Here is a 26,182-nt window from a genome sequence, read left to right on the forward strand (position 1 = left end):
AGGGAAGCTCGAACTGGTTGGAGCCCACTGCACCTCAGCAACACCTACTGCCTCTCTGGATTCCGCCCCTCTGGGGAGGGCATAGCTGAACGAAAGGCAGCAGCTTCTCCAGACTTCAACATCCCTGCCTGAGAGCTCTGAAGAGAGCAGTGGTTCTCCCAGCACGGCGTTCAAGCTCTGATAACGGACAGACTGCCTCCTCAAGTGGATCCCTGGCCCCCGTGTAGCCTGACTGGGAAACACCTCCTAGTAGGGGCCGACAGACACCTCAAACAGGCAGGTGCCCCTCTGGGACGAAGCTTCCAAAGGAAGGATCAGGCAGCAATATTTGCTGTTCTGCAGCCTCTGTTGGTGATACCCAGGCAAACAGGGCCTGAAGTGGACCTCAAGCAAACTCCAACAGACCTGCAGTTGAGGGACGTGACTGCTAGAAAGAAAATTAACAAACAAAAGAATAGCATCAACATCAACAAAAAGGACATCCACACCAAAATCCCTTCGATAGGTCACCAACATCAAAGACCAAAGGTAGATAAAACCAAAAAGATGAGGAGAAACCAGAGCAGAAAAGCTGAAAACTCCAAAAGCCAAAATACCTCTTCTCCTCCAAAGGAATACAATTCCTCGCCAGCAAGGGAACAAAACTGGATGGAGAATGAGTTTGACGAGCTGAGAAGTAGGTTTCAGAAGGTCAGTGATAACAAACTTCTCCAAGCTAAAGGAGCATGTTCTAGCCCATCGCAAGAAAGCTAAAAACCTTGAAAAAGGATTAGATGAATGGCTAACTAGAATAACCAGTCTAGAGAAGAGCTTAAATGACCTGATGGAGCTGAAAACCACAGTATGAAAACTTTGTGAAGCATACACAGCTTCAATAGCCGATTCGATCAAGCAGAACAAAGGGTATCAGTGACTGAAGACCAAATTAGTGAAATAAAGCGAGAAGACAAGACTAGAGAAAAAAGAGTGAAAAGAAATGAACAAAGCCTCCAAGAAATATGGGACTATGTGAAAAGACCAAATCTATGCTTGACTGGTGTACCTGAAAGTGACAGGGAGAGTGGAACCAAGTTAGAAAACACTCTTCAGGATATTATCCAGGAGAACTTCCCCAACCTAACAAGGCAGGCCAACATTCACATTCAGGAAATAGAGAACACCACAGAGATACTTCTTGAAAAGAGAAACTCCAAGACACATAATTGTCAGATTAACCAAGGTTGAAAGGAAGGAAAAAATGTTAAGCGCAGCCAGAGAAAAAGATCAGGTTACCCACGAAGGGAAGCCCATCAGACTAACAGCAGATCTCTCTGCAGAAATCCTACAAACCAGAAGAGAGTGGGGGCCAAGATTCATCATTCTTAAAGAATTTTCAACCCAGAATTTCATATCCAGCCAAACTAAGCTTCATAAGTGAAGGAGAAATAAAATCCTTTACATACAAGCAAATGCTGAGAGATTGTCACCACCAGGCCTGCCTTACAAGAGCTCCTGAAGGAAGCACTAAACATGGATAGAACAACTGGTACAAGCCACTGCAAAAACATGCCAAATTGTAAAGACCTTCGATGCTAGGAAGAAACTGCATCAACTAACGGGCGAAATAACCAGCTAGCATCATAATGACAGGATCAAATTCACACATAAAAATATTAACCTTAAATGTAAATGGGCTAAATGCCCCAAATAAAAGACACAGACTGGCAAATTGGATAAAGAGTCAAGACCCATTGATGTGCTACATTCAGGAGACTCATCTCATATGCAAAGATACACATAGGCTCAAAATAAAAGGATGGAGGAAGATCTACCAAGCAAATGCAAAGCAAACAAACAAACAAAAAAGCAGCAGGGGGGTTGCAATCCTGGTCTCTGATAAAACAGACTTTAAACCAACAAAAATCAAAAGAGACAAAGAAAGCCATTATATAATGGTAAAGGGATCAATTCAACAAGAAGAACTAACTATCCTAAATATATATGCATCCAATACAGAAACATCCAGATTCATAAAGCAAGTCCTTAGAGACCTACAAAGATACTTAGACTCCCATACAATAATAATGGGAGACGTTAATACCCCACTGTCAACATCAGACAGATCAACACGACAGAAAATTAACAAGGATATCCAGGACTTGAACTCAGCTCTGGACCAAACGGACCTAACACACATCTACAGAACTCTCCACCCAAACTCAACAGAATATACAGTCTTCTCAGCACCACATCGCACTTATTCCAAAATTGACCACATAGTTGGAAGTAAAGCACTCCTCAGCAAATGTAAAAGAACAGAAATTATAATAAACTGTCTCTCAGACCACAGTGCAATCAAACTAGAATTCAGGATTAAGAAACTCAATCAAAACCACTCAACTACATGGAAACTGAACAACCTGCTCCTGAATGACTACTGGGTACATAACAAAATGAAGGCAGAAATAAAGATGTTCTTTGAAACCAATGAGAACAAAGACAAAACATAACAGAATCTCTGGGACACATTTAAAGCAGTGTGTAGAGGAAAATTTATAGCACTAAATGCCCACAAGAGAAAGGAGGAAAGATCTAAAATTGACACCTTAACATCACAATTAAAAGAACTAGAGAAGCAAGAGCAAACACATTCAAACGCTAGTAGAAGGCAAGAAATAACTAAGATCAGAGCAGAACTGAAGGAGATAGAGACACAAAAAAACCCTTCAAAAAATCCATGAATCCAGGAGCTGGTTTTTTGAAAAGATCAACAAAATTGATTGACCGCTAGCAAGATTAATAAAGAAGAAAAGAGAAAAGAATCAAATAAATGCAATAAAAAATGATAAAGGGGATATCACCAATGACCCCACAGAAATACAAACTACCATCAGAGAATACTATAAACACTTCTACGCAAATAAACAAGAAAACCTAGAAGAAACTGATAAATTCCTGGACACATACACTCTCCCAAGACTAAATCAGGAAGAAGTTGAATCCCTGATTAGACCAATAACAGGCTCTGAAAATGAGGCAATAATTAATAGCCTACCAACCAAAAAAAGGCCAGGACCAGACGGATTCACAGCTGAATTCTACTAGACGTACAAGGAAGAGCTGGTACCATTCCTTTTGAAACTATTCTAATCAATAGAAAAAGAAGGAATCCTCCCTAACTCATTTGATGAGGCCAGCATCATCCTGATACCAAAGCCTGGCAGAGACACAACAAAAAAAAGAGAATTTTAGACCACTATCCCTGATGAACATCAATGCAAAAATCCTCAATAAAATACTGGCAAACCGAATCCAGCAGCACATCAAAAAGCTTATCCACTATGATCAAGTGGGCTTCATCCCTGGGATGCAAGGCTGGTTCAACATACGCAAATCAATAAACATAATCCAGCATATAAACAGAACCAGAGACAAAAACCACGATTATCTCAATAGAAGCAGAAAAGGCCTTTGACAAAATTCAACAGCTCTTCATGCTAAAAACTCTCAATAAATTCGTTATTGATGGAATGTATCTCAAAATAATGAGAGCTATTTATGACAAACCCACAGCCAATATCATAATGAATGGGTAAAAACTGGAAGCATCCCCTTTGAAAACTGGCACAAGACAGGGATGCCCTCTCTCACCACTCCTATTCAACATAGTGTTGGAAGTTCTGGCCAGGGCAATTAGGCAGGAGAAAGAAATAAAGGGTATTCAATTAGGAAAAGAGGAAGTCAAATTGTCCCTGTTTGCAGATGACATGACTGTATATTTAGAAAACCCCATCGTCTCAGCCCAAAATCTCCTTAAGCTGATAAGCACCTTCAGTAAAGTCTCAGGATACAAAATCAATGTGCAAAAATCACAAGCATTCTTATACACCAATAACAGACAGAGAGCCAAATCATGAGTGAACTCATATTCACAACTGCTTCAAAGAGAATAAAATACCTAGGAATCCAACTGAGAAGGGATGTAAAGGACTTCTTCAAGGAGAACTACAAACCACTGCTTAGTGAAATAAAAGAGGACACAAACAAATGGAAGAACATTCCATAGTCATGCATAGGAAGAATTAATATCGTGAAAATGGCCATACTGCCCAAGGTAATCTATAGATTCAATGCCATCCCCATTAAGCTACCAATGACTTTCTTCATAGAATTGGAAAAAACTACTTTAAAGTTCATATGGAACCAAAAAAGAGCCTGCATTGCCAAGACAATCCTAAGCCAAAAGAACAAAGTTGGAGGCATCACGCTACCTGACTTCAAACTGCACTACAAGGCTACAGTAACCAAAACAGCATGGTACTGATACCAAAACAGAGACATAGACCAATGTAACAGAACAGAGCCCTCAGAAATAATACCACACATCTACAACCATATGATCCTTGACAAACCTGACAAAAACTAGAAATGGGGAAAGGACTCCCTATTTAATAAATGGTGCTGGGAAAACTGGCTAGCCATAAGTAGAAAGCTGAAACTGGATCCCTTCCTTACACCTTATATAAAAATTAATTCAAGATGGAACAGAGATTTAAATGTTAGACCTAAAACCATAAAAATCCTAGAAGAAAACCTAGGCAATACCATTCAGGACATAGGCATGGGCAAGGACTTTATGACTAAAACACCAAAAGCAATGATGGCAACAAAAGCCAAAATTGACAAACGGGATCTAATTAAACTAAAGAGCTTCTGCACAGTGAAAGAAACTACCATCAGAGTGAACAGGCAACCTACAGAATGGGAGAAAATTTTTGCAATCTACCCATCTGACAAAGGGCTGATATCCTGAACCTACAAAGAACTCAAACAAATTTACAAGAAAAAAACAACCCCATCAAAAAGTGGGCAAAGGATATGAACAGACACTTCTCAAAAGAAGACATTTATGCAGCCAACAGACACATGAAAAAATGCTCATCATCACTGGCCATCAGAGAAATACAAATCAAAACCACAATGAGATACCATCTCACACCAGTTAGAATGGCGATCATTAAAAAGTCAGGAAACAACAGGTGCTGGAGAGGATGTGGAGAAATAGGAACACTTTTACACTGTTGGTGGGAATGTAAACTAGTTCAATCATTGTGGAAGACAGTGTGGCGATTCCTCAAGGATCCAGAACTAGAAATACCGTTTGACCCAGCCATCCCATTACTGGGTATAAACCCAAAGGATTATAAATCATGCTGCTATAAAGACACATGCATATATATGTTTATTGCGGCACTATTCACAATAGCAAAGACTGGGAACCAACCCAAATGTCCGTCAATGTCAGACTGGATTAAGAAAATGTGGCACATATACACCATGAAATACTATGCAGCCGTAAAAAAGGATAAGTTCATGTCCTTTGTAGGGACATGGATGCAGCTGGAAACCATCTCAGCAAACTATTGCAAGAACAGAAAACCAAACACTGCATGTTCCCACTCATAGGTGGGAATTGAACAATGAGAACACTTGGACACAGGAAGGGGAACATTACACACCGGGGTCTGCTGTGGGGTGGGGGGAGGGGGGAGGGACAGCATTAGGAGATATACCTAATGTAAATGACGAGTTAATGGATGCAGCACACCAACATGGCACATGTATACATATGTAACAAATCTGCACGTTGTGCACATGTACCCTAGAACATAAAGTATAATAAAAAAATAAAAATTTGCAAAAAAATTAAAAAAAAAAAACAGCATGATACTGGTACCAAAACATACATAGACCAATGGAACAGAACAGAGCCCTCAGAAATAATACCACACATCTACAACCATCTGATCTTTGACAAACCTGACACATATAAGCAATGGGGAAAAGATTCCCTATTTGATAAATGGTGTTGGGAAAACTGGCTAGCCATATGCAGAAAACTGAAACTGGACCCCTTCCTTACACCTTATACAAAAATCAACTCAAGATAGATCAAAGACTTAAACGTAAGACCTAGGACCATAAAACTCCTAGAAGAAAACATGGGCAGTACCAGTCAGGACATAGGCATGGGCAAAGACTTCATGTCTAAAATACCAAAAGCAATGGCAACAAAAGCCAAAATTGACAAATGGGATCTAATTAAACTAAAGAGCTTCGGTACAGCAAAAGAAACTATCATCAGAGTGAACAGCCAACCTACAGAATGGGAGAAAATTTTTGCAATCCACCCATCTGACAAAGGGCTAATACCAGAATCTACAAATAACTTACACAAATTTACAAGAAAAAAACAAACAACCCCATTAAAAAGTGGGCAAAGGATATGAACAGACACTTCCCAAAAGAAGACATTTATGCAGCCAACAGACATATAAAAAATGCTCATCATCACTGGTCATTAGAGAAATGCAAATCAAAATGTCAGTGAGATACCATCTCACTCCAGTTAGAATGGCAATCATTACAAAATCAGGAAACAACAGATGCTGGAGAGGATGTGGAGCAATAGGAACGCTTTTACACTGTTGGTGGGAGTGTTACTTAGTTCAACCATTGTGGAAGACAGTGTGGCGATTTCTCAAGGATCTAGAACGAGCAATACCATTTGACCCAGCCATCCCATTACTGGGCATATACCCAAAGGATTATAAATGATTCTGCAATGAAGACACATGCACACGTACATTCACTGTGGCACTATTCAAAACAGCAAAGACTCGGAACCAACCCAAATGTCCATCAATGATAGACTGGATTAAGAAAATGTGGCACACATACACCATGGAATACCATGCAGCCATAAAAAAGGATGAGTTCATGTCCTTTGCAGGGACATGGATGAAGCTGGAAACCATAATTCTCAGCAAACTATCACAAGATCAGAAAACCAAACACTGCATGTTCTCACTCTTAAGTGGGAGTTAAACAATGAGAACACATGGACACAGGGAGGGGAACATCACACACCGGGGCCTGTAGGGAGTGGGGGGCTAGGGGAGGGATAACATTAGGAGAAATACCTAATGTAGGTGACAGGTTGATGGGTGCAGCAAACCACCATGGCACCTATCTACCTATGTAACAAAACTACTGCACGTTCTGCACATGTATCCCAGAACTTGAAGTATAATAAAAAAAAAAAAAAAACAAATAAAGTATTGAGTTGATTTATAGAAAGATAATACAACTGTTGTTATTCTGAACAATAACTAAATCCAAACTATATTCTTGGACCAGAAATATTTTATTGGTTCTATTTTTTTGATAGCAGAGATTAGTGGGTCAATTGGTAAACTTTGTTTAAATGGGATCTGTGGATTAGATGGTAATATTAATTTATTGTATCAATGTTTTATTGTATTTAATCAGTATACTAAGGTTATATAGGAGTGTTCTTGTGTTTAGGAAATATACACCAGGTGCCCAGGGATAACAGTGCATCATGTCTGTAACCTATTGTCAAAGGATTCAGAAAAAATATTAGCATAAGAAATAAAGACGAAAGGAGACAGAAAGAGGAAAAGAGAGGGAGGGAGGCAGAGGGCAATGTGGTAAACTATTAACACCTGGGGAATCTGGATGAAGGTTATATGAGAGTTTCTTATTCTATTCTGGTAACTTTTCTGTAAATGTGAAATTATTTCAAAATAAATTTTTTGTTTTTGTTTTTGTTTTTTGTATTTTTACTAGAGACAGGATTTCAAAATAAGAAGTTTTTAAAAATAAGGTTTAAGAATCCTGGCTAACACGGTGAACCCCCATCTCTACTAAAAATACAAAAAATTAGCCGGGCGTGCTGGCAGGCGCCTGTAGTCCCAGCTACTCGGGAGGCTGAGGCAGGAGAATGGCGTGAAGCCGGGAAGCGGAGCTTGCAGTGAGCGGAGATCGTGCCACTGCACTCCAGTCTGGGTGACAGAGCTAGACTCCATCTGAAAATAATATTATTAATAATAATAATAAGGTTTAAGAAAAGATGTGATCCATTTGCAAATTCATGTCTTTGAAAAACCAAAAGTTATAAATCAAACAGATCTTCACAACATATAAATTACAAAGGTGACACAGAAAAATGACCAAAGCAAAAACTGACCTGGGTTCCAGTATATGTTCTGCCACTTGTCACTGTAAGTAAGTCATCTAAGCTCTCTGGGCATCAATTACCTTATCACTGAAATGAGGGCATTTAATAAAATGGTCTTTAAAGTTCTTTTCCAGTCTTAAAACTATAATTTTCAGTTACTTCTAATGCTCACCTCCTTATTTCTCATACATTTTTTATAGAGATACGTTTCAGAAAATTAATTTTTGTTAAATTCTAAAATTTACATATTTTTTTCAATAAACTGAATAATCAGTCTTACTGAAGCCATTAATAAGATGACTCAAAATCTTGTCAACTTGGCAGTAGCCACTATACTCACATAATATCCACACCTCCTGGAATAGCAGATGATGATGTGTGCTCTTTGCTGGATGAAGAATCAGTAGTACATTCTGGCTCGGATACAGAATCACTGCTGCAGGGCTCACTATTTGGAGATGCATTTCTTTGAGAGGTAGTGTCAACTGCTATAGGTGTTAGCTCACCCTCACCGAATGCATCACTTATAAACATGCCTTCATGGATTAAATAAGCCACCTCTGTGTCCAGTGAATTATCTTTTGCAGCATTCTTCTGTTGTGAAATCTCTTCCAATTCTCTAGTCCTTTGGTTTTTGTCAAGAACTGAGAGAACAACACTGTGAATGATATTTAATGTTGCCTACAAGAAAATAGGACACACTTTTAAGGGACATAAAATATCTCTTACCCGAAGTTCCCAAAAGAGAATTCTGTGCATGTAATTTTGGACATCTATAATCATAAATGAGTCAAAGTCATGTATATCAGAATTTCTACCATCTTTTATTACATAGGAAAAGTGATGTGAAAAAGAACTGCCCAGGAGAAATGGGTTCACTAAAGCTTAGAAATAAAGTTCCTATATTTTAACTAATTTTTAAAATGGAAATCTCCCTAAAATATGTTGCATATTTCTCTGACCTCTTAAAAAGGTTACACTATGACCTCTTAAAAAGGTAACACTAAACATAACTTGCCCATCAGAGAATCATATACATTGATATGCCTGCCTAAAAGAAAAGGAATCTGTGTTACTTACCATGCCTAGCCCCCACCTCTCTCTCTCCTTTTCTCGTATCTTCTCGCACTTATTCACTACTCTCCAGACATTCTAGTTCTCTTTCTACTGTTCCCTCATTCCAGGATTGTTCCCACCTCAGTGCCTCTTCGGTTTCCACTATCCGGAATGCTCTTCGCCTTGATCTTTGCACATATTTCCTTCTCATCACTGAGGTTCTGGCACCAGTGGTCACTTCCTCAAAGAGGCCTTCCCTGACTCTTCACCCAGCAACCCTATCCCATTATCCAGTTAAAAAAAAAAAATCATTATCTACAATTATTTTTGTTCATTCTAGGTCTCCTACTAGAATGTTAGCTCCATTCCATGACACTATAATCCTAATGCCTAGAATAGTGCCTGGCAAATAGGAGGTGCTCAGTAAATATTGAAAGCTAGGCAAATGAAGAGTAAATTTATGTAAACTAATGTCTTTATGGACAATTAGGAAATAAAGGACTGCTTGCCTATTTTAACATTCACAGTTGCAATCTTAAAATTTGTTTCTCCCTTTCTCAAAATGCTTACTTTTTTTGGAATCTCCACGGTTCTAGTGAAGCAGACGCCAACTTTGGGTCTCCAAAATCAAGAAAAGGATCTAAGCTAGTCCAGTTAGTACATGGAACCACCACAATCTGAGCTTAATGATTAGGAAGGTACATAGAAGAGAGAATTGCCAAGAAATAAAGCCAAGGCTTGATGACATCAACAACCTCTCTATGAAGCACCTAAAGGCTGACCTACCTCTGTGTATTTTTTTTAGTTATATGAGTTAATAAATCCCCTTAACTGTTTGAGACACTCTGAGTTGTGTTTCCTTAAACTGAAAGCATTTTAAACGAGCCAATAGCCCATACAATATATCGAAAATAGAGCCTTCAAGAGCTTTAGGACCAAAGTGTCTACTATGGATACTGCATTTTTTTTTCTTTCTTCATTGCTCACTAACTTCTTCTGTATTGTCACAAACTAGCTGCTCCACTACTGCTGCTTTAATCCTCACTGCTGTCCAATCTTTGATATACTTAGTTCCCCCATCTTGTTTTGCCTCTTTTTCCTTACCTCTTCTGTCTTGCTAGTTTTCTTTCTTAACTTTTTAAAATAAAAAGACATGACAGACCTATCCAACCTCTATTCTACATCACTTTTCCCATGGTACAAGAGCCATGTAATTTGGGTAGAAATAAGCCCACCTTCCAGCTTCAAGTATCAGTTCTAAATAGCCCACTCAATGTACTCCCAACCTCCTTGCCTCTTGATCAGCTTAGAGATGAGAAGAAAATCCAGATTTAAACTAATAATCAGTGCACAGCATGTTCCTGATCACAGTGACTGGACATGTGACCTAAACTGGTTCAATCAATTAAAGCCAAGGACTTTCATTTGATGACTGAAGAAGAAAACCTCCAGGTGAAAAATTCTAAATTTGGCTTAATCAATAAAGGAATTTCATTTGGTGACTTAAGAAGAAAAACTCTAAGTAAAAAATAGAAAACTTCTAGGTAGTATAGAATTGTGGCAAATGTGGCAGACCCAGAACTGATGAAGCCAAGAGGAAAGAGAAAGGCAAAGCTGAATTGCAAACAGAGAAACTACGCTGGAGAACCAAGACAAAACCATGCATGAAGCCCTTCCTAGTCTTGGACTTTTTTTAATTCCCAGAGCCAATACATTCCTTGTATTGCTTAAACTAGTTTGATTTGAATACTTCATTCCTTTTAATAACATCTTGGCTTATATACAGTTATTAAAAATTTCCACATAAAGTATATCAGATATTCTCTTAGGGATTCTTCTTTGCTGTTTTCACCATATCTACACTTCTAAAGATTTGCTAATTATTTTTTCCGAGTCTAAAGCCATTCTTAAGAATGCCAGAAGACTGGTATCCAAAAAATAAGATTTAAAAATATATAATAGGTTCAACAGTAGATATATTGTTTACTTTCTGAACTATTACATAGTCTGTAGACAAGTTCATGTTTCAAAAACACCAGGACAGCTAAGCCAAATATAATTTTCCAATCTTGAGAATGGAGTTAATGAAATATCTGATAGTCATATTGATAACCATAATGACAACTGATATTGTCATTCTGAAATGACAGACTAGGATTATTTATCCACACAACAAAATTAAATTTAAAAGCTAAGAATTCCTTGAAAAGAAGGTAAGCTGCATTTAAAGCCTGTCATCTTTTTTACCTATAAAAATTAGCCTAATCTATAGGGTGCACACAATAAACAAGAATTTAATAAAAAGTCAAAATACAATAGTAAAGAGTGAAGTATGGAGGTCTTATAATCCTGATTTCAAACCTTACAAGACTATGGTAATCATAACAGTAATGTACTGGCATAAAGAGTGACATATAGAATACACATAGTCCAAAAACGAACTCTCACATATATAGTAAAATATTTTTCGACAAGGGTGGCAAGACCACTCAATGCAGAAAGGTCAGTCTTTTCAACAAATGGTACTGGGAAAACTGAATATCCACATGCTAAAGAATGAAAGTAGACCTCTACCTTATATCACATATAAAAACTAACTAAAATCAATTAAAGGCCTAAATATAAGCTCTAAAAATATAAAACTCTTAGAAGACAATACAGGGAAAAAGCTTCATGACATTGGATTTGGCATTGATTTCTTGGATATGAAATGAAAAACACAGGTAAAAAAAAATAGACACATTGGACTACATCAAAATAGAAAAACTTCTATGCATCAAAAGACACCATTAACAGAGTAAAAAGGCAACCTACGGAATGGGAGAAAATATTTGCAAATCACATATCTGATAAAAAGTTAATATCCAGAATATGTAAAGAACCTCTACAACTCAACAACAAAAAAACCAAACCACACCATTAAATAATAGGCAAATAAAACATTTTTCCAAAAAAAGACATAAAAATGCCCAATAAGCACATAAAAAAGATGCTCAACATCACTCATCATTAGAAAAATGTAAATTAAACCTACAGGGAAATACCACCTCATACCCATTAGGATTGCTAGTCTCACAAAATCCAGAAAATACATTTTGGTAAGGATGTAGAAAAACTGAAACCCTTGCGCACTATTGGTGGAAATGTAAAATGGTTCAGCTGCTATGGAGAGCAGTGCGAAGGTTCCTCAAAAAATTACAAATAGAATTACCATATGATCCAGAAGTTCCAATTCTGGGGTTGACAAAAATAAGGACTAAAATGGGGCCTCAGAGAGGTATCTGCATATGCATGCAAATATACAGAGGTATATGCATATGCTCCTAAAACCCTTGGAGTCTCCAGAGTGGCAAATGCATGTTCATTCTCAACAGCCAAAAGGTGAAGGCAACACAAATGTCCACTGACAAATGAATGGATAAGCAAAATGTAGTGTATACACATATAATGGAATATTATTCATATTACTCAGCCTTAAAAAGGAAGGAAATTCTAACACGCTACAACACAGATGGCACCTGGAGGACATTAAGCTACATTAAATAAGCCAGTCACAAAAGGATAAATATTGTATGATTCCACTTACATGAAATACCTGATAATCAGTACACAGTATGAGTGCTCTATGAGTCAAACTCATAGAGATAGAAAGTAGAATGGTGGTTGCCAGGGGATGGGAGAAAGTGGAAAAGTGTGTGTGTGTGTGTGTGTGTGTGTCTGTGTGTGTGGTGTGGTGTGTGTGTGTGTGTGTCTAGACAGGATCTTGCTAGGTTTGCCCAGGACTTGTGTGTGTGTGTTCGTGGCTGTGTGTGTGTACAGACAGGATCTTCCTAGGTTGCCCAGGCTGGTCTCAAACTGCTGTTCTCAAGCGATCCTCCTGCCTCAGCCTCTCAAGGTGTTGGAATTACAGGCATGAGCTACTATGTCAGGCCTATATTTGGTCTTTGTCCCCATTCCCTGGCATACAGCTCCTAAAAACCTTGGAATCTCCAGAGTGGTAAAAATGTCTTCATATGCTAAAGAGATGACAAACAGCCGAGGGCCCCTACATAGGCACAGGAGGAAGGCTGGTCACCTTGAAGACTAAGGCAGGATTAGAGGGTTGGGACTTTCAGCTCCACCTTGGCCAGAGTTGTTGTTGTTGTTATTATTATTATTATTATTATTACTATTATTATTATTATTATTATTACTTTGAGACAAAGTTTTGCTCTTGTCACCCAAGGTGGAGTGCAATGGCATGATATTTGGCTCACTGCAAACTCCACCTCCTGGGTTCAAGTGATTCTCTTGCCTCAGCCTCCCGAATAGCTGGGATTACAGGCATGAGCCACCACGCCCAGCTGATTTTTGTATTATTAGTAGAGATGGGGTTTCACCATGTTGGCCACATTGGTCTAAATTCCTGACCTCAGGTGATCCACCCACCTCAGCCTCCCAAAGTGCTGGGATTACAGACATGAGTCACCATGCCAGGTCCAGAGTTATTATGTAGTAGGTATAGAGTTTCATCTTTGCAAGATAAAGAGTTCTGTGGATGGATGTTTGTAACGGTAGCACAATAGTGCAAATGAACTTAATGCCACTGAATTGTGCACTTAAAAACAGTTAAGATGGTAAGTTTTGTATGTTTATTTTTACCATGACCAAAAAGAAAGAAAAAACACACACTAAAAAAATACAAATAACAGCAACAGATCCTCAAGTTGTTAACAATTACTCAAGTATGAAATTTATACATCCCAATAGTTTATTATTTATCCATTCAAAATAAAAATACTATTAAAATATTCTGGCTGAAAATTTACACTTTAATTTCTTTTAAAAAGTATAATACTAAATCCCTGCACTTTGGGAGGCCAAGGCAGGTGAATCTCGAGGTCAGGAGATTGAGATCATCCTGGCCAACATGGTGAAACCCCATCTGTACTAAAAACACAAAAATTAGCTGGACATGGTGGCATGCACCTGTAATCCCAGCTATTCAAGAGGCTGAGGCAAGATAATCACTTGAATCTGGAAGGCGAGATTGAAGTGAGCTGAGATTGTGCCACTGCACTCCAGCCTGGCGACACAGTGAAACTCCATCTCAAAAAAAAAAAAAAAAAAAAAAAAATATATATATATATATATATATATATAAAATACTAAAGTGACATATAGGATAGGATATCCTTTGTCTTTGAGAAATAAATGCAAAATGTAGGAAAGTAAATTATTAACCCTGGTTAATCAAACAAGAAATTCAAATAGTCTATTCCTGTAATGTAGTACTATTAAAAAACAAAACAACTTTTTCTGATTATAAAAGTACTGCTTCTCTTTGTAGAAAATTCAGGGAAAATGCAAAGAATAAAATTTTTAAATGACATCTAATCTGACCAGCTAAAGAAAACTACCAAAAAAAAAAAAAACAAGGTTTCTCCTAGTTCTAGGAAGATAAAAAGGTTTAAAAAAATTTTTTTTGACACTGCTGAGATCACACTACATAAGTACATCTATATCTTGCTTTTTTTTTTTTTTTTTAAGACGGAGTCTTGTTCTGTCGCCAGGCTGGAAGTACAGTGGTACGATCTTGGCTCACTGCAACCTCAACCTCCCAGTTTCAAGCAATTCTCTTGCCTTAGCCTCCCAAGTAGCTGGGACAAACATGTACCACCACGCCCAGCTAATTTTTGTATTTTTAGTAGAGATGGGGTTTCACCATATTGGCCAGGATGGTCTCAATCTCTCGACCTCGTGATCTGCCTGCCTCAGCCTCCCAAAGTGCTGGAATTACAGGTGTGAGCCATGGCACCTGGCCCTGTATCCTGCATTTTCAACTGAATATCATAATGTATGTATTTTCCCCTACCATTAAAAATCCTTGGCTGTATATAATATTCCATGGTAAAGAATGTGTAAAGCATAATTTATTTTACCATTTCTCTATTGTTAGACATCTGGGTTCTTTCCAATTTGTAGTTATTTTTAAATTATTCAATAAAAATGAACAGCTTGTAATTAACATTATTTTTCAGTGAAATAGTACTTGATAGAATCACAAACTTTTTTCACAGAAAAAAGTACCGTGTTCCATGTCATCTGCAAAGATGTTGTACATAAGTACTAGTTTAAGTGGTCCAAATGTAAAAACGAGAAATTACAATTATAATAAATCAGTTTCCATACTGTACATACATAAAATAACTCTACTTAGTTTAACTGACAGAGCCTTAAAGTGGCATAACTACAGTAAATCATCACTTAATATGGATGATAGCTTCTGGGAGACTGTAACTTTAAGTGAAACAACATACAGCAGGTTTTTGAATAACACTGTTTCCTTCAATGTTATTGAAAAGAATATTGAGGGAAATGTTTCACTATAATGATGAGTGGAAAAAAAAAATAGCTTTGGTATAAGTTGTTTCACTTAAAGTCACAGTTTCCAAGACCTACTCACCACATTTAGGACTTACTGTACTTTAAAAAATTACTGACAAAAAGTTGGCCAATTCTACACTATGCAATGTAAAAGTTCTATATATCTCGACATGCAATAATTGAAGTGTGTGATGATGAGGTCATGGTCAGAATATAAGAAGTGAAAACATAGTTTAGTTATTGAACACCTATAGATACAAGTTTGTGTCTATCACTATCAATAGGTAGGACCAACATTTTAGAAACAGTCTAAATAAAGCACAGTGAATCCCATTCTATAAAACTTTTGTGAACCTGATTGGAGAGCTTACACATGTGACTCAGCATTGCTCCAATGTGAATAAATGAAAATTCATGTCATACACAAGTAGCAAAGTCCCCCGCACTATTCAACATGGTACTCAGGAGATGCTGGGGATGTTAACTAGTACAGAAAACACAATGCTAACACTTGATAACTCAAAGACTATCTAATTTCACAAATGGCCCCTTCTAAATGTTACACATGGTAATTCCTAATGATTCTATTCTTTTTTTATTTTTTTCATTTTTTGAGACAGAGTCTTGCTCTGTTGGCCAGGCTGGAGTGCAGTGGCACAATCATGCCTCACTGCAGCCTTGACCTGCTGGGGTTAGGTGATCATCCCACCTCAGCCATCCAAGTAGCTGGGACTACAGGTGTGCATCACTATGCTTGGTTAATTTAAAAAAATATTTTGTAGAGATGAGGTCTCATCATGTTGCCCAAGTTGGTCTCAAACTCCTGAGGTCAAGTGATCCTCTTGCCTTGGCCTCCCAAAGTGATAGGATTACAGGTGTAATCCACTGTGCCCAGCCTGTATTCTTCTTAAAACAAAGCTATGACCTGTTGGTGATTCAAACTAATATATGAGTCTGACATCTTCTGTAAAATGATATGTGACCTGTTCTTTTTGTTATACTAAGTGGTTTAAAATTAAGTGGCTTGACTAAAGAGACAAAATAATTCAATGTAACACATGATGCTTGATTGGATTCATGCCCACAAAGTGAAATAAAAATCTAAATAAATATTAGCAGCCGGACGCAGTGGCTCACACCTATAATCTCAGCACTTTGGGAGGCAGGGCTAGGCAGATCACTTGAGGTCAGGAGTTCAAGACCAGCCTGGCCAACATGGTGAAATCCCATCTCTACTAAAAATACAAAAATTAGCCAGGCGTGGTGGCACACGCCTGTAATCCTAGCCACTCGGGAAGCTGAGGCAGGAGAATCACTTGAATCCGGGAGACAGAAGTTGTGGTGAGCCAAGACTGACCACTGCACTCCAGCCTGGGTAACAGCAAGACTCCATCTCAAAAAAAGTAAATTAGCAAGGTAATTTGAATATGAACAATGTATTTTAAAATACCATTATATCAACATTGACTTTACAGAAAAGTTGGTAGTCTGGGGTGATTTTGGGGTGTTTAACAATATTGTACCTCTAGATAACCTAGGAGAACAAAAAATCACCAGAGGAAATATTACTGTATAATATTTAATGTCAAGTAAGCATATTTCAAGTTATGAAATTATAACTTATTAAATTCTTAAAACTGTCAAACTCTGAGGTACCTAAATTTTTATTTAAAACCAAGCCTCTTTAGAAAAATTACAAAAACAAAGAAACTGTTCTATTCTAGTTTGATTCTTTATTTACATATTATGTATCTAGAAAGTTGACTTCATTATAAGCTTACCTTAACTCTCTGTAGGAAAATTGTAAACTTAGAGAAAATATCCTTGAGCAGATCAAACCACTGGGGAAAATTCAACATTCTCATCTGATCTGCAAGCCTAGAAAAAAATAATTCAAACAAAAATAATGATTGTCTCTGGCCAATATAGCATCTACAAACTGGAAGAAATGATACTAAATACTATCTAGTGATAAAATGCAATTTTATCCAGATACCTAAAATGTTGAAGAGGTATATTACCAAAGAGTTATGGTTTATTTAAATATTTTTAAGACGGTAAGTTAAGTATATCATACATCAATTTCATATGAACAAGCTTTATGACCACTGAATGAATAAACCATAGAGAAGTAAGTGTGAAGATATACTCTGGAACAAAAATGGAAACACATCTCAGCCCAAAATTTCATAATCTGCTTTTCTAACTACAACTTTAAAAATATCATATGAGAGGTAATATGGCATGGTAGTTAAGAGCACTGGAGCCACAACACAATGCCTTGGTTTAAAATAGCAGCAGCTTATTGGAATTGCTAGCTATGTGGCTCTGGTAAGTGACTTAACCCATCCATGCTCCAATTTTCTCATCTAACATGAGGAAACTGATAGAACCAACCTTATGTGGTTGTTGTAAATATTATGTGAGTTAATAAAAAATACTTAGAACAATACATGACACATTTTTAAAAGTACCATTAGCAGCAGCTAATACTATTTTGTAGTTGACACAAATCATTAACTTCAAGGTGAAAAAAAGTAATACAAAATATAATTCATTCCCTAAAGATATTTTATAGTACTAAAATGACTTATTACTCTAAATTTTTAATAAATGCAGCTTCAGCTAAGAGTTTGTTCTAAAAAGATATGACAACACTTGATATACAGGAAGTTCTCTACTTATATGGATAAAATTCCCTAGGGAAGAAGAAAAACTGACTCTCCACATCCATGGAGCTTCTAACAGTGTCCCAATGACTTAATGTTTTCCAACCACTAACAATTCTCTCATTATTATAGTTGCTTCAACTAATTCTGAAATTGAGTTTTCCCTAGGTAATAGTGTAGAAATTAATACTGCATTCTGTGAGTTTGGCCCAGGAAAGTTTCACAGTTGTACATATTGCTATTCATATCTAAGCCAGTTAAAAACATTTAAATATCCATATGAACAAGAAATTCAGTCATAAAATATTATCACTATTCTTCTTAAAATAATAGAATAGGAATTTTTCTTTTTTCTTTTCTTTTTTTTTGAGACAGGATATTACTTTGTTGCCCAGGCTAGAATGCAGTGGCACAATCACAGGTCACTGAAGTCTGGACCTCCCAGACTCAATCCATCTCCTACCCTGGCCTCCTGAGTAGCCAGGACTACAGGCAGGTGCCACCATGCCCAACTTGTTTTTTTAATGTTTATTTTTGGTAGAGATGGGGTCTCACTTTATTGCCCAGGGTGGTCTCAAATTCTTAGACTCAAGCAATTCTCCCACCTCAGCCTCCCAAAGTGCTGGGATTACAGGTGTGAGTCAATGCGCCTGGCCAAGAATAGGAATTTCTAGGGTGAAAACAAACAAACAAAAAAATACAAACATGGGCAATTCAAAATCACAAACTCAAACTTCTCAAAGCCCATTAAAAGTTGAATTTTAATTATATAGCTAAAAATTTTAACATAATACTTGCTATGCCCCTGTAATGAATTATCTTCAATTTCACCTCTCCATATCTATGTTATGCCCCCCTCCATCCTGCTCTCTGCTCTGGGAAGCTAATCTGTGGCCTTGGCCCATGAGGAGCCCTTACGAAGACTGGAAGAAGTAAAGGTATCTACTCCTCTAGCTTTCTAGTAAAGGTACCTACTTCTCCTGTGTCTCTCAAGGGTTGCCTCAGGGTGACTGCTTCCCTGTACTCAAGGTCACAGCTTTTTAATCAACTACCTTCTCCTCAATTCTGTTAACCACTGTCTTTGTTCTGCACTGTCACTTGTGATTTTCCTACACTCTGCTCACACCTTAGTAAATAATTCCTTTACGAAATCTATTTCAAATTATTCTAATTTGCATGTATCATCTTTTCTGACTGATAACCACCAACCTATATATTTATACTTACTTCACAACAACATCTGTGTCTATTTCTTCTGTTTGTGAAACTTTATTAATCACACACTGCAAAATTCAAGAAAAAACAAAAACAATTTGATTCATTGTCTTTCAAATCCTAAGTATTCCATGTTCCATTTGTATATTAAAAAGGCCCTTACTATATGAACACTTTTCAAAAGAGGACATACATGTGGCCAACATAACTGATCATTAGAGAAATGCAAATCAAAACTACAATGAGATACCATCTCACACAAGGAAGAATGGCTATTACTAAAAAGTCAAAAATAACAGGTGTTGGCAAGGTTGTAGAGAAAAGGGAACACTTGTTATACACTGTTGATGGGAGTGTAAATTAGTTCAACCATTGTGGAAGACAGTGTAGCCATTCCTCAAAGACCTAAAGACAGAAGTACCATTCAATCCAGCAATCCCATTACTGGTTACATACCCAGAGGAATATAAATTGTTCTATTAATAAAGACACATGCACACATATGCTCACTGTAGCACTATTCACAATAGCAAATACATGGAATCAACCTAAATGCCCATCGATGATACACTGGATAAAGAAAATGTGGTACATGTACACCATGGAATACTATGCAGCCATAAAAAAGAATGAGATCATGTCCTTTGCAGGGACATGGATGGAGCTGGAGGTCATTATCCTTAGAAACTAATGCAGAAACTGAAAACTAAATACTGCACGTTCTCACTTATAAGTGGGAGCTAAATGATGAGAACACACAGACACACAAAGGGGAACAACACACAGTGGAGACTATTGGAGGGTGGAGGGTGGGAGAAGGGAAAGGATCAGAAAAATAACTAATGGGTACTAGGCTTAATACCTGGGTGATGATATAATCTATACCAAAAAAACCCTTGTCACACGTTTACTTATGTAACAGACTTGCACATGTACCCCTGAAATTAAGATTTAAAAAAATTTAAAAGGCTCTTACTTACTATAATAATTACTTTACCAGATTTTTATATCTTACGCATCTCTCACAGTGTTTGAAAAGCTGATTACAATTAGCCAATTAAATAATCATTTCAGAGTATGTTTGAATTGTAATAATATCGCCTACTATTCAAAACTGTTCAAAATCATACACCAGAAAAGTAGAACTATAATACTTAAGAACAAGGTGTAAGCCCCATATTAAAATCCCAAAAGAAATTCATATTGAAAGTTACATTTCCTTGTGATACATGCAACAGTTTAAAATTTAAAAATAAATGCTTAGGTTTGAAGTCTGGGAATTGAAACATATCAGTTTTTAGAAATTGCTTAAAATATATATACAGAAAATTGTACAAATTATGTTTACAGCTCAATACTTTTGTACAAATGAAGTACATTTGTGTAATTAGAACTCAGCTCATAAAACAACCTTGCTAATACCCAGAGCTCCTCCCCTATTCCCTATCAGTTACTACTTCCTCCCAAAATACACTATTGTCCTGATTTTTAAACCATAGAATAATTTTGCCTGCATTTGAGTTTTACATAAGTGGAATCATATACTGTATACTTTCTGTGTTTGGTTTCTTTGGTTCCACATTATGTCTATAATACTCATTTGTTATTCTGTGTAATCTATTCATTCTCATTAATGTATAGTATTCCACTGTATAAATACATCAAAATTCTATTTATCTTTTCTACTGGTGGTAGAATTTGGGCTGTTTCCAGTTTTTAAAATTACAAATAGTACTGCCATGAACATTCTCCTGCTGTGTTTTGGTGAACTTATATACATATTTCTGTTGGGTGCATACCTAGGAATAGAAATGCTGGGTCCCAACATGTATGCAAAGTTGGCATACCTATGTATTGCCAACAATTTTTCAAAGTTGTTGTACCAATTTAAAAATACAATGTTTTAATCAGTGCTTGAAAGAGGGGATGATTATAATTTTTTTGCTTATTTTATTTAACTTTTAAACTTATTTTAAACTTTAAAAACTCATATATGTACATTCAACCTTAATGATAATAATCAATTAAGCCTAATAAATACATTTAAAATTATGTTATCTTTTTCATATATTTCAAAACCGAAGTTCAGTGGATAAGATTTATCTGAGTAAAAAAAGTCAAAACAAAGATCAGGGAATACTGAAAAACACATGGATTTTAGTTTATAATTTCTTAGAGACTAGGATAAAAAGGAAATGAACATTTGTCTACTGCTAGTGGGAGTATAAATTGGTAAATCTTTTTAAATAGGAACTAAATTCTATACATCAAATAACTTAAAAATACTTTTCACTCTCTAACCAATACTTCTAGGAATCAGTCTAAGAACAAATATTCTTAAGTACGAAAAACAAACAAAATAACTTTATACCACAGACATCTGTCACAGTGCTATTTATCATATCAAATTAAAAACAATCTAAATATTAAATACAGAGGAAAAGTTAAGTAGATTTAACATAATGTTAATGGGACTTTACACAATCATTAAAAATGATGTTTCTGAAAGCTTTTATAATGAGAAAATGCTTATGATTCTAACAAATATATGTATAAAATCATAAACACATAATGACAACATAAGAAAATCAGTAACAGTCTACACATAGAAATAAATATTCCTATAGCAACAATCTTTTGGCTGGCAGGACTATATTTTACTTTCATTTTTCTATATTTTCAGTTTTTAGATAAATTAGCTATATTACTATTACACTATATATATTATTACTAGGATACATAAAAATAAACTTCGCAAGGGTTCCAGACCAAAATATATCAAATAAAAATGCATGATTACCTGTTTAATGATATTCTTTGCTGTAATAATCATTTTTTCACCATAGATTTCTAAAAAATTAAGTTTTCTTTGTTTTAAAAGTCCAAATACAAGAGATACCAGTCTTTCCTGTTAAAATAAAATGAAAGTATGTAATCTGACATTTTAAATAGGAAGTAATTTTACTTAGAGGTAGAAACATTCAGCATCAGGAGTTCTGTTTGATCCTCAGATTGCTATCCTACACAAAGTATTTTCTAGCAGCCTGAAAAACCCCCTCCCACAGCAATCTTATCATGAGATTTTTGGAGTCAGCGTTCTAAAACAGATAAATCCTACCCCACCACAGTGAACCAATGAAGCTGGTTTTGAGGTAAAACAATACAAGGGTATTTTTTGTTCTAGTTTCAACAAGTAAAAAATACCCTTCTCACACCCTGATGACCAATAAATACTCCATGGGCCCTGTGGTTTGTTTTGGGTTTTGCTTGTTTGTTTTGAGACAGGGTTCCACTCTGTTGCCAAGGCTGGAGTGTAGTGGGGTGATGACAGCTCACTGTAGCCTTGATCTCCCAGGCTCAAGTGATCCTCCCACCTCAGCCTCCCGAGTAGCTGGAACTACAGGCATGCACCACCACACCTGGCTAATTTTTAAATTTGTTTTGTAGACTCACTGTGTTGCCCAGGCTGGTCTCAGATTCCTGGGCTCAAACCACCCTCTAGCTTCAGTCTCCTACAGTGCTTGGATTACAGGCCTGAGCCACTGTGCCTTGCCCCTGTGCTTTTTAATGCATGGTCTAGAAGACTGAAATAATGACCTAGACTCTCTGTGGGAAGTCAACTGCTAACATGTACAAAAGTTTCTTTACTTAGGCGGTTATCAGGGTTTCTGGGATTCTTTACTAGTTGTTGTCAGTGATTAACACTGAGAAGTTACCAGCTAAGTGAAGCCTGGATATTATGTATTTGTATATACATATATATAAAACATGTTCATAATAGGTACTCAGTAAATTTGAGTGATGGGTAATTACCATATGATAATGATCACTTTTTTGGTTTTGTTTTTTTTTTGAGACAGGGTCTTGCTGTGTCACAATCATGGCTCACTACAGCCTCAAACTCCTGAACTCAAGTGATCCTCTCGCCTTAGCCACCCAAGTAGCTGGGACCACAGGTGTGCATGCACCACTACACCCAGCTAATTTTTTATTTTTTGTAGAGATGGAGTCTCCCTATGTTGCCGAGGCTGATCTCAAACTCCTGGGCTCAAGCAATCTTCCCACCTCAACCTCTCAAACTGCTGGGATTATAACATGAGCCAATGCAGCCAACTATGATCACTTTTTATAAAAGACAAGCTCCAACACTCGCACGCATGCACACAGAATATAAATTCATCCTATATCTGTATTTTTAACTCGGTCTGTAAGCTCATTCTAATTTCTAATTAAGCTATACAATTATATTATTCTCTAACTCCATAGGATAGTGAACAATTATGGTGCTTGCTAAAGTCACATAGCTAGTGAAGGACTTCATAGGTCTGATAGCCCTTGAAATTTAAGATAATTTTGCTTCCTATAATCTGAAGAAAATGTATTCTAAACCAAGACTGTTAAGCAATGGCATCAACTTCATTCCACAGTTAAAACACATACCTCTTCTAAAACTTGACAGTCATCTTCCAGTGGTCTATTTAAGTCACTGTGAGAATAAGTAGAAAATTCGGCAATCATCATTTTATCTATCAGTTTTTCTAATTCACAAAGCTGTGATCCCAAATGCCTAAAAAGGAAGAGGAAAATGTTATATTTATATTCACTAAAAACTACAAATTCGCTCCACACAATCAAGGGAACTAGTAGGTAAAACTTTTCCAGCTGACAGTACCTGTGCAATAATGCAATGTTTTCCAAAAATGAAGTCCTTTAACTTACCAAAATAACTGCAAATATTTCATCTTCTAAATTCCATTTTTCTCTTTACAGTTGACCCTTGAACAACATGGGGGTTAGAGGCACCAAACACCAGTGCAATAAAAAATCTGTGTATAACTTCTGACTCCCCCAAAATTTAACTACTAATAGCTTATGTTGACCAGAAGCCTTACCAATAACATAGTCAATAACACATTTTTTTCTATACTGTGCATACCATATACTATATTCTTACAATAAAGCTAGAGAAAATATGTTACTAAGGAAATCCTAAGGAAAAGAAAATATATTTACTATTAAGTGGAATCAGATCATCATAAAGGTCATCTTCACACTGAGTAGGCTGAGGAGGCGCAGGGAGAGGAGGGGTTGGTCTTGCTATATTAAGGGTGGCAGAGGACGTGGAAGTGGAGGCAGAAGAGGCAGACACACTCAGTATAACTTTACAGAAATGCATTGTAATTTCTGACTTTACTTTTTCATTTATCTAAAATGTTTGTTTCTATATGGTACCAAACCTTCTTCTACCATTTGCTTTAGTTTCCGTGCCCATATCATAAAAGAGTCCATGTCATAAAAGAAGTCAAAGGCAGTCTTGAATAACGCAAACTCTGCTGCCAGACTGTCTAATGTCATCTTGTTTTCTGGCACTGCTGCTTCTATATATTTTTCCTCGTTGTCTGGCATTGGTTTGAGAACACTCATCTCCATCAAGTCATCTTCTGTTAATTCCTCTGGTGTGGTATCTATTACCTGTTGAATTTCTCCAAGATTCTTATCTTGAAATCCTTCATTCCTCACCCATTTTTGTCACATCCACAATCTCTTTCATGATCTCCCTGATCGTCTCACAGCATCTGCACACAGTTTTCTCTAACAGGAATTTATTGTTTCGGGCTTTATGGTCTTCACAATTTTTTTCTGTAACAATGATGGCATCTTCAATGGTGTAATCCTTCCAGACTTTCATGATGTTCTATCGGGGTTCTCTTCCAAGGCACTGATAATCCTTCCTGCAGAGTAGTGTGTGTAATGAGCTGTAAAGGTACTTATGACTCTCTGATCTAGAAGCTAGATTAGAGATGTTGTGTTTGGGGCAAGGAGACCATTTTAATGCCTCTGGTGTTGAATTCATGGGATTCTGGGTGGACAGGGCCATTGTTCAACACCAAAAGAACTTTAAAAGGCAGTCACTTTTTGGCAAGGTACTTACTGATTTCAGAGACAAAGCATCAATGGCACCAATCCAGAAAAAGCGTCATCCAGGTCTTTTGTTGTATAAGCAAAATACTGGCAGCTGTTATTTATCTTTTCCCTTTGAAGCTTGTGGGTTAGCAGCTTTATAGATAAGGGCAGTCCTGATCACAAACCTGACTTCATTTGCACAAAACAGTAAGAAACAGCCTATCCCTTCCTGTCTTAAATCCTGGTTCTCACTTGTCTTCCTTACTAATAAATGTTCTTTGTGGCTTTTTTTTTCCAGAGTAGGGCACTTTTGTCTGCATTAAAACCTTTCAGGTAGATATTCTTTCTCCTCCATTATTTTCTAAATGGCGTCCAGGAACTCATTTGCTGTCTCTTTGTCAGCAGAAGCTGCTTCTCCTATTATCATGACTTTTCTGTAAGCCAAACCTCTAAAATTATCAAACCATCCTTTGCTGGCATTAAGTTCTCCAGCTTTAGATCCTTCACTTTCCTTTTGCCTTAAATTATCATTTGATATCTTAGCTTTTTCTCAAATAATATTAGAGTCTATAGGTATGCCTTTCTCATGGTAAGCCTGCACCTACATAAAATCTGCATTTTCAATACTGGATAAAAAGGTACTTGCAAAAAGTACAAGGCTTTTGTAAATGCTGTTTAGCTAGAGTGAGGACTTGACAACTTTTTTTTTTTTTTTTTTAAACAATCGTGGGCAACCACAACTGCAGACCTCAATCTACTATACACATCAAGGAATTAAACTTTTTATTGTAAATGTCATCACTTCTCTCTGCTTCTTGGGAGTACTTCCAGCATCACCAGTGAACTTAGTTTGGGTCCCATGGTGTTATTCAAGGTGTACAGCATGTATTAAAAACAATAAAAACATGCAAAAACTGTAAGAGATCACCTTTTACTGTGATATTCCATT

At 36.8% G+C, this 26,182-nt stretch overlaps 1 protein-coding gene across 6 annotated transcripts in view; it reads right to left on the reverse strand.

Annotated features, from left to right (window-relative positions):
- Nucleotides 1–26,182, reverse strand: part of VPS54 (VPS54 subunit of GARP complex) — a 133,032-nt gene that overhangs the window by 37,052 nt on the left and 69,798 nt on the right. For all 6 annotated transcript variants that reach the window (XM_023224020.2, XM_023224021.2, XM_023224022.2 and 3 more), the window contains 5 exons: nucleotides 23,770–23,896; nucleotides 22,130–22,237; nucleotides 19,342–19,397; nucleotides 17,227–17,323; nucleotides 8,364–8,704 (listed from right to left, as the gene is read on the reverse strand). In XM_023224020.2, the coding sequence (XP_023079788.1) occupies nucleotides 8,364–8,704; nucleotides 17,227–17,323; nucleotides 19,342–19,397; nucleotides 22,130–22,237; nucleotides 23,770–23,896 (729 nt within the window). The remainder of the gene's footprint in view (nucleotides 1–8,363; nucleotides 8,705–17,226; nucleotides 17,324–19,341; nucleotides 19,398–22,129; nucleotides 22,238–23,769; nucleotides 23,897–26,182) is intronic.

Source organism: Piliocolobus tephrosceles, chromosome 15 (genome assembly GCF_002776525.5).
Source record: "Piliocolobus tephrosceles isolate RC106 chromosome 15, ASM277652v3, whole genome shotgun sequence".
NCBI lineage: Eukaryota > Metazoa > Chordata > Mammalia > Primates > Cercopithecidae > Piliocolobus > Piliocolobus tephrosceles.